The sequence below is a fragment of the Falco rusticolus genome, chromosome 4 (assembly GCF_015220075.1).
Source record: "Falco rusticolus isolate bFalRus1 chromosome 4, bFalRus1.pri, whole genome shotgun sequence".
Lineage (NCBI taxonomy): Eukaryota > Metazoa > Chordata > Aves > Falconiformes > Falconidae > Falco > Falco rusticolus.
This window is the reverse complement of record NC_051190.1, coordinates 92305019-92315360: the sequence shown is the minus strand read 5'-3', so window position 1 is coordinate 92315360 and position 10342 is coordinate 92305019. Positions and strand designations below refer to the sequence as shown.

At 38.8% G+C, this 10342-nt stretch overlaps 1 protein-coding gene across 1 annotated transcript in view; it reads right to left on the bottom strand.

Annotated features, from left to right (window-relative positions):
• Nucleotides 1-519: 519 nt before the first annotated feature.
• ITGA9 (integrin subunit alpha 9) overlaps nucleotides 520-10342 on the bottom strand; it is a 230376-nt gene continuing 220553 nt past the window's right edge. Inside the window, exon 28 of the mRNA XM_037385011.1 lies at nucleotides 520-5511. Within this exon, the coding sequence (XP_037240908.1) occupies nucleotides 5413-5511 (99 nt within the window). The 3' untranslated portion in view covers nucleotides 520-5412. The remainder of the gene's footprint in view (nucleotides 5512-10342) is intronic.

Sequence of the window (10342 nt, the reverse complement as noted above, 5' to 3'; positions counted from 1 at the left end):
TACCCATCCTCAAAATGAGGAGAAAACTTTGATGTGACCTCTAACGGGTATTAAATAGAAAGAGGTACACCACAGCCACACGTGTCAATCAGCTTTCTTTACTGCTTCCATCCAGCTTCTACTCCCTTTGACAAAGTAAGCATGGGGATGTATGGAGTAAAAAAAAATAAAAATCTTTCAAATGTATTATTTAGCTACCCATGGAATATAAAGCCTTGCAGAAAAAATACACGAAGCTGAATAACTTGACTTCCAGTCAAATTCATATAAATTGAAACAGAACTTAAGTTACACAGGTTGACACTTATCATAAGGCAGTTATCACCACCATTGGGGGTTTATTTGATGTTGATAGAGCAATACTGTTGAAATATAAATAATTCCAACGGCTATTATTTTATTTCCATGGTTTTACAATATTGTAGTCAAGCTACTTTTACTCTTACTCTCCAAATAGCTTGATTTTATACAAGTCACAGAATTATGACAAAAGATGTCCATTATCCACACACAGATAAACACATGCACATACCATTTAATTCAAACATACTGAGAATATGTCTCACCCAATTAATGGAAAAATACTTCAGCTGGACAAGGAAATTAAGTGACAAAATGATATTATTAGGATAATTTTGCAGCCACTTTTTATTCCAAAAAGTTGTATTTTTGTAAACCTGACATTTCCAAAACAGTGCAAGTGAATTAGAATACAGGTGAACACAAGCTTCTAAATACAGGTGACATCAATAAGAGTGAACACATTCTTCCAACCACAAGTTCACAAAAAGAAACACACAATTTTACAATACATAGGAGTGACATTCTAAGAAAAAGGAGTGACGATGTTGCAGGTGCCCTACTGCATATGCAAACCATGCTCCAAAAGCATTTATAGTCTTCATGCCAGTTTAATCAATGTACACTAAATGAACGAAAACCTACTTTCCAAGAAACCTTAGCAAGCGGATGAACTTGGACAAAGGTAGAAATTAGTTCCATAACTCCTTTATTCCTTTACTGAAAGCAATATTATATATTCCCACGCCACACGGATACTATGCTTGGATGCTTGAAACTTGTGCAAGACTCCAAAAAGTGCCCATAATAAGATGACATTCGAGAAAGTCAATGCTAAATATTGCCCAAGACAATCTTTGCGCCACTGTTGCTTTCAGCAAGCCGAGCTACCTGCGCATCACTGACTCGTACGTACGATCCTTCCCACTCATGTGTCATATCAGCTGTCCTCGCTGGTATGCTTGGCATTGCAAAAGCCTTTGCCACTTTGAGATGAAAGGATCGCTTAAGTGGTTTACAGGCCTGGGGTTCACATCAAGAAAAAATTCTCTCTCAGATAATCCAAGTGATTTGCGAGGCGATTTCGATGCAGAGACTGCTCCAGTGTTTTCTACAGTTTGCTGACTTCCTCCTTGTAATTGAGCAAATTAAAAACTAGGTTTCTTCAGAAAAACATAGCTAGTATTTTCATTAGCTACGATGGCCAAGTACCAGAGTATACCATTGGCACAGTCTCAGAGTACACCACCCCTGCTCTTGCAGGGGTGAACTGATGGAAATTCACCTCCAAGTAGACGCTTGGTTTTCAAATGGAATGGTCACAAAACACACTGTGAAAGGTGGCAAACGTTTTCAGCTCTCAGGTATTGAAATTAATCCCTGTGCTGTGGGCCACAAAACTCCGCAGTGACTGTGATCTTGATATCAAGATGGAAATTAAGTAGGGCTGCAACAGCATGGGCTATGCGTTAAATGAATTTTCCTCTAATATTTTTTCCCCTTTCTTCCTGATCATATTTTACTGAGATTGTTTCCTTCCTACCCTAAAAGCAACTTCAAGGGTACTATCTGTAAGAAGCCACCCTGCGAGCTTCAGGGGTCAAACAAAAGATCTCTCAGGTGCCAGATGACGCATTTGAAAATGTTACAGCCCCACTTCCAAGCTTCCATCTGCATAGCTCAGAGCCAGTGCAAAGTCAGACCGCTGCAAAAAGAACACGATGCCAATTCAGCAAACCTTTCAATCAAATTTGTCCAAGGCAATTGATGGCTTTGTCCTGAAATGGATTAACCAGAGAGAACCAGTACAACGACTTGCCCCAGCTCTGCCTGCACAAGCAGTACAGCACAACAAAACTCACAAGCAGCTGACAGATGGGAACTTCCAGAGCCCTGGAAGCAATTTCCAAAGTAACCATGTCTCTAGTTTTTGATACCATTACATTTATTATGATTTCTTAATTAAAAAAAAAAAAAAAACCCAACAAAAATCAACCAGCAGATCTATAGCCCAGCTATTTCCTACACATTCTTGGAGTATATTAAGTTTTCATAAGATTTTTGCGTTAGAAACTAATTGCAACCAACTGATGTTAGTGGGGTGTTTTTGTTAGGTTTGTTCGGTTACTTTTTAAAGAGTGGAACAGTGCATCTACAGGACTTTAATACTAAGCACTGGTATGTTTCATTGTCAAATCTGACTATCCTAACTGGAACCAAGCAAGAGCGACAATGGAATTTGACACCAAAAAAAAAAAAAATAATGAAGAGTATACACGTAAAAACAAAAGCATCTGTGACAACAGAACTACTGAGTACCTAACAGCGACACTACTAAGAATTTATGGATTATTTCAAGAATATGTCACTAATCTGGCCAACAACTACATTTTCACTGTGTGACAACTTGTGCTGGATCAAGAGTAGACAATTCAAGTCAGAGAGCAAAAAATTCCAGTGTGGGCAATATCAAGTGGGATTTACATTTATTTGTTTTTTACTATAACCAAGTAAGAAAAACATTCCTTGCTTTGAGTAAAAAAAAATTAAAAATTGTCCACCACAATATAAAATGCTAAATGGGCATTTTACCTTTTTAAAGTCTTTTCTTCATATACTTTAAAAAGATGTTCCAAAGGAGTAAATGATCTTGAATTTTAAAATATTGCATTTTGGCAGATGTGAAAGTAAATTTCTGTTTAGAAAGTGGAAATGAGGCATTAAAACTTTTCAAAGTGAAATTTCTCTATTTTTGGATAGAAACTTTCAAATTCAGTTAAATTCACAACTAGTTTCACTTGTCCCCTGAACTATTTTTTCGGCAAATTTACTTTTTGATAATTTGGGGATGGTAGTAGTTTTAAAGAGAGCAGATACTGAAAATTCCTTCTAAATAAATGGACTTTTTTTTTTTCAGCAAGTATTTTAAGTAATTTCTTATTCAATTCAGAGTTGTGAATCAATCTCATGTCCAACTTCTGTCAGTCTTACGGCTTTTTCAAAACCAAAAAAATAGATACATTAGGTTTAAATACTAGCAAAGCTAAGTGATGTCAGAAATATCATTCTGTGAGGAAATCAATAGCCTCTAATACAACAGTCAAAGGCCATCAGCCTTTTGGTTTTGCATTCTGATGAGAAATCTGCAGTCCATTACACGTGGTTATAACAGGATTTTGCCTCAGCAGGTTTTTTTTTTTCAGATTCTGGCTTAAATATTCATTTGTCATACAAAACCTGTCAAATCACCCATGATTGTTTTAAGGAAGATAACTGAATAGAGTAATAGCTTTTCTTGTCAAACGTTGAATCAATACACTTCATTCATTCATTTAAAAACCATCTTCTGCCTAATGGGTGCAGATAGTTAAGTTAATAAATATTGATCAATACTATAGTAATAGCAGGCACTTAATGCCAGTGGGGGGAAAACAGCAAACAGGAATACGGATGTGTTTGTTTTTTTTTTTTTTTAAATGTGAAGCTGTAATGAATTTGGCAAGGAAGAGTAAGAATAAGACCTGTTCTCAAGCATATTTCTTGTATGTTCTCTGCATTCAAGTTTCCAAACTTCCAGCAGTTCTTTTACCTTACCCTCATGGAAGGAGACATCCTGCAACCATTCATTCCTGTTTCTCCTCCACTTGCTACCACAGAGCTCAACCCTTCTTTCCCTTACGTGGATTTTATGCCAACCAGACATTTGCTTCTTATTTACACAAGGTGCAAAGTACAAGTAGAATCTAAACCCAAGTCTTACAGAGTTCTACTATTCCTATTCAGAAATACAAGGGCTTTTTGAAAAAACGTGATTGAATTAATTACAACTAAGTTTCTTCTAATGCAGCAAATGTTCTACTAAGGAATTACCAGTGAACAAAGTGGCAATCTGAGATCCAGTAACATCTGCACCTTGACTAAACTTCCTTCTTAACGCTTGAGGAAGGATGACATTCAGTACTTGGAACATACAGATAGGGAATCTCAAGACCGAAAGATTCCAACATTTTAACCCTTGCATCTACTTATCTCTCTTTAAAATCACCATATAAACAAACTCAAGACTCCTGTGTAAAACTCACAAGGCAGTCATAACACTTGTAGCTTGTAGCAATTTATCATTTGCTTTGATAGCAACAGATCACAATCATTAACAGTAGCGTCATTTCATTATTGTTTTTTAATTCCAAGGAATTTATCAATGCCATAGTGGTTGGCCCAATTACATCCCTCTGGTATCTCAACTGCACAGTCCTAGACCATTATCAAGTACTAGGGACTGCAAGAGAAACTTCCCAAAGGAAAACATTCTGTGATGCTCTTTCTTCAGTGAGCCAAAGCAAGCTACAAGTCTTGCTACGTGCCACCGAGGAAGCATTTTCATCCTCTCCCATTCAGGCCAGTAAAGGATAAACTCAGATACAGAACATCACATCTGTGTCATACTTTAGGTTCTATAGTTTATAAACCAAACACCGAATTCAACTCAAAAAGAGAGATAGAGAAAAGACTTTGGCTTATTGCCATTAAACGGTCTATATACAGCATTACCAAGCCTTGCAAATTAAGTGTATGAGGATTTCAGCTATTTTTATCTGCAAATCTCTCTTTTTCTCTCTTGTGTTGAAGTTTAAAAGTACAATAGGATTTTTATATATACATATATGTATTTCCAAGGATTTAGCCAGATATCAGTGCTTGAGTGAACTATATAGCTATTCAATAGAAACTATAAAACATTGATACAAATATAAAGACATAATCAATATAAAAAGCTTATATTTATAAAAAATATTTTTAGGTAACAGTCTTCCCCTGAGGGTATACCACATAGTTGGATTCATAAATATTGCTCTGCACTGCAGCTTGGTTACCAAAGTTCAAAGTTCAGCTCTTAAATGAAGTGTAAATCGCTCCAGTCACCTGACATGGCTGCAGTGGTTGCCTCAGGATATGTTCCCTAGCTTGTTGGAGTGATAAAGACACAGCGTCAGTGGGGTCTCCGAAAAATCTGGAGAAGATTCCTTCTTCCACATATGGAAGATACGAGAGCAGGACCTACAGGCTAGCAAGCGCGTGTCACATGACTGGGCTTTAGTTTTCGTGGGCAGTTCACTGATTTTTCTGGACCCAGTCCCAACTATCTTCATTCTCCTTTCTGCTCTTTTCGGCTTCAATAATCTCTTTGTACCTCCGGCGGAAGAAGCCCATCTGCAAATCAAGAAGAGATGACAGCGGTAAGTAACAGTATTGTTAAATTGAAGCTTACTTTGTCAGAAAACGGTGTGCAGGAAAAAAAAAAAAGCACAGGTGTTCATATCTAATTTCTCCTAGTGGTAATCTGGAATCACAGCTCCTTGTTTACATCAATATGAATGAGATCAAACTGGGTCCCAAATCCTCACAGGTACTCTGCTCCTTATTGATGAACTACTCTGAGGGAAGAGCCCTCTTATATGAAACACATTTTAAAAAAAATATTATATGAAGTATTTCTAATAAACACAGACCAGAAGAGGTGAATACAGGTTTATTGGTTTCACATACAGACTAACGCATAATCTGGATCTGAACCTAAAGCCAGGCTAGCACCTGGGTCCTGAGTAAATGCTGCCAGAGCTTTATGAACTGTACTCTCAGTGTCCACAATGGCACAAAACAACAGATCAGAGGAATACAGTGCACCCACCTCCCAGCACCCAAATTCCAACTATCAGCCTTTCTTGTAAGAAACTCTTCCAGAAAAGCCAGCACGGTCTATTGTCTATCACAGGTGCCCCACCACCGTTCTGAAGAGCTCTGCTGCCATTTGGCGTACCTGTCTCCAGAAGTATCAGCCCACTGCTGTGTGCAACCACAGGTACCTCTTCTCCTGCCAGTAACCACTCTAAGTTCAGGTCTCAAATTCTCTATCTAAGGATCATTTATCTTTAGATGCTTTGGAGGAAACCGATAGCTACAGGCTCTTCTTTTTGCTAAACAGCTTCCCTCATTTCGGTGTTACCAGTTGCGTAATCTACAGCTCGGAAGGCAAAATACGAGCCTGATCCTACAAAATGTGGAGCATCAACAATAACTCCTCCACAAGCTTTCAAGATGCTGCAGGGCAGATAATCACTTTTGCATATCTCCTTGTTTCATAAACCTTTGTACTTAGTTAAAGAAATGCAAGTAGTTTTCATTTCAGTTTGGATAAAAACTTCTCGTATCCTTGGCTTTTTAAGTCTTTCAAATAAACAAAAATGATTTTAATAACAGACTTTGGTAAGCATGCAAGAATAACTCCTCAAGCTTAGCAGTGCACTATTGAGAACATTGAATCAATATTTTGTTCATCATAATTAAACATTTATGTAACTCCTACCACTCTAAACCTGTTTTCTTACTCCTGCTGTGTAAAACATGATGCTTTAGTCTTCCTTTATCAATCAGTTATTGCCATTCTTTATTCCCAAATTGGCTATATGTATGAATATTTTGTGCAGTTTTGTCACTGCTAAGTTTCTGTTAAGTTGGGCTTTTCAGTTTCAGTTCTTTAGCAACTTTAATTTTCTTCAAGTACATTTTAATTCAGAGAGGTCTGAAAGACAGCTTGTTCAAAGTGCTGAGGGTGCTTCTCCAGCAGAGCTTCCTAAAGCCCAGGTCCATGCCAGTGCCCCCAGATACACCCTGAAGGCACAGCAACATACGACCAGACACACACCGTCCTCTCACCACCCCACGCCTCTGCCGCTTGGCTTCCGTGCAATGGACAAAGAAGCTCTGCAGTGTGGCCTAACAAGCCCCTTGTTTGGGTAACCGTGGACCACAGCCCTGGGGCATGCTGTTAATCTAGAGACAGGTGCACCCTGCTGAGTGCATAGATGTACATTACACACACACCTACAACCACTTTAAAAATACACAATACGTAGAAATACACATAAATGCCTATGATCTCAATTTTACAGAGGTCCCATGACCTTCTGGAGGTCCCCACTAATAACCGGAATTAGACTGTAAAAGCCCAATTCTCCAGGAACAAATGTTCATAGTCTTGTGTACAGACTACAGACATTGTCTCTTTCCCATCTATCATAAGCAAAGCTTTATCTGCTGCTCAAGACATGCAAATGCATGGATAATGGTGGTTCTGTTCTGAAAAACCACCTCACAAAAGGGACACTGTTGAATTTTGGAGGGCCACATCTCCTTCACCTCCCAGCATCTTTCAGAACACTGTATGCAAGGATTCAGAAAAAGAAAATTAAAGAAGAATTTCCCTGGTTCCCTGTTTTTCAAATGTGCTCCAGAAGTCAGATCAAGTTCTTTCTTTAGCAGAAAAATATTGCTACTAGTAATTTTTGTACTTGTACCTACAAGCTGTACCAGTGCAAAGGATGTATTTTGAGATGTCCTCAAGACAGCACCATCATAAAATCCCAGTGAAATTTCACCATTGATGCCAACATTCTTTGGTTCAATAGAAACTTAGAGCAAATAGCACGTTCCCCTAAATTTTCATAGTCTAAAATGAAGGTGAATTATTTTATTGATAATGGGGAAAAAAAAAAAAAAAAGCATAAGAACCTACTCCTTCGTTGTTCTGCCCCAGTAGGATTAATCATAGGTACTTCTTTTAGTCACAGGAATCTACAGATACTCCTTATATATGCTCAGGGAGCAGATGTGTTGAAGAAGTGGGTGCCATTTTTGTATTGGCAGTTTTTATAACAGACCTACATGCTCTGCACATTAGAAAAGAAAACTGCCACAGGACTTTGTTTCCTAAGATTAACAAGAGAAGTTCAATTTGTAGCTTTTAAAAACAGGTTTTAAACCCTTAAGGTTTCCATTCTTCATGCAACCACATCCTTGATACAATAAAATCCTCTCTTGAAGTTATAATCAAAATTATAGAAAGGCTTTTTAATTTCCTTGAGGGCCAAACAAACAAAAGCAAACTCCTTCCCACTGTTATTTTAATAAAAATTGTCTGTTTGTGAACATCTGCTTTAGGAATTATCTTTAAAAGTTGGTTATGATAGTATTGGTATTTTAGTGTTTTGTTTCTGGATACAGAATGTTTTTGTATAACTTTCCAGTAGGGCAAAAAAGTGAGCTGAAGACTATAATAAATATTAATGAAGCACAAAACCCTACATCTAGAGGTGACTCCACTACAAATCTATATAAGTTTACTTGCTGTAAATGATGTGGATAATCTAAAATTATGTAGAGGACTTAAATTAAGTGCAAGCAAAAAGAGAAACTGGACCTTAAAGGATTTTTTATTTTTTACCCTTTTCTTTTAAATAGTTATCAGGGATTAGATGTATTTCCCATCCCTGGAAGGCAAGGATGTGCTTTGTTACGGGATACTGTTCCTTAGTGTTAACGCTGTATATTTCCACTTAACACAGTAGGGTCCCTATCATCACCAGAAAGGGGTTTTCTTTGTAATGGCTGTGAAGAAATCACAACATAGTCATTGTCTCACCAGAGAACACACAACCCACATGTTCATCTCCTTACAATAAAGTGATTTCATAAAAAATGATAGCAGTATTAACCCATATGGTGAGGGCAGATCAGTGCCTGTGGCAAGCTGGAGAGAACAAGGGAATTTAAAAGACAGTGAGGAGATCCAGGGGTAACGAGGAGGAGGACACTTGGACTAAAGCAGGAGAACTGATGCAACATGGGACCAAGTATACACTGGCTCTTTTGTCACTGGGGCAGAAGTGACACCAGAGGATCCTTCTTCTGTGGCTAATGCAAAGCCCTTAAGAGGACTCATAAAACCCAGCGAGGACAGCAGTGCGGGGACTCAGTCCTGGATTTCATGCAGGGAGGAGAGGTCCTCAGCTTTAACAGGAGCATTGCTGTAATGTCACTTATGGAATGGCTGTTTACAGGGGGGAAATAGTCTCCAAGTCATGTTTCTTGGGCAATGAGTCTCTAACATTGCTCAACATTCCCAGACTTTGCTTTCCATATATACAGACATATGCATGTGTGTGCATGTACACATACTGATGTATGGAAACGGCAAAGGAATGCCCAAGTCCAGAGCTGTGATCCCATCACACAGTCTGTGAGTTCGCACCACCACATCCAAGGAACAGGCTGATGACAATATTTTGGTGGGTAAACATCCGACTGGGGAAGGCACTCATGAGAGGAAGAGCAATAGCAGAACACGTAGGAGGCAAGGAAAGGGTACTGTGGGAAGCTGAAGGGTTACAATGGAAGAAGAGGCATCAGCCACCAACGACAATGCAGGAAATGAAAAAAAGCGAACGACAGCCAACATTTCAGAGTTGGGTGAAAATTATTTGAGAACACTGAGAAGGCCCTCAAGTTACGGGCCTTTTGGGTCAGTGTGGCTGAAAGAAAGGTCTTGGGAGCAGGACACTGCTCAGCATGCACCGTGCTTTACTCTTAACCCTGGCAGACTTCACCAGAGGGGAATTGCTGTGCCAAGGGCACCATGTCCTACTTTGTTTCTTCTGTGTGCAAACACAAAGGAGAAAGAGGGCCATGGAAGACTTTGGGGATATAGGGATAGTCCCAAAATTCTGGAGCTATCAGTGTCACTCACAATGTGTTCCTACCCCATGCCAGGGAAAGGAGAGAGCATTTGAATTGTCTGTGAATCCACAGAAGTGTTTCACATCTGCCATGATAAGCAGCAAAGATGTCTGCTTGCTTTTAAACAAATCCAAACAAATTCAGGCAGAACCAAACAAAAAGGAATGACAAAGCTGACCTGGTCATTATCGGAAGTTACAAAGAGCAACCCATCCTTTCTGGAGGTTCTTCAAGTAAGTATAAGCTGCTGTAAATAGGTGGCTTAGATTCAAAACCTGAAACCATCCATAGGTTTTACACACATCCTTTAGTTTAGTTATTCCAGCCCATGTACCCTTTTCTAGCATAACCTTACTGCCATCTACAGTATATGCTGAGCAGAAAGCATGCTCCTGGCAAAACTGAACAATAAAGCAACAAAAAAATCCGTGTTACTCGTAGGCTGGGAATTTACACCTGTTATTGTGAA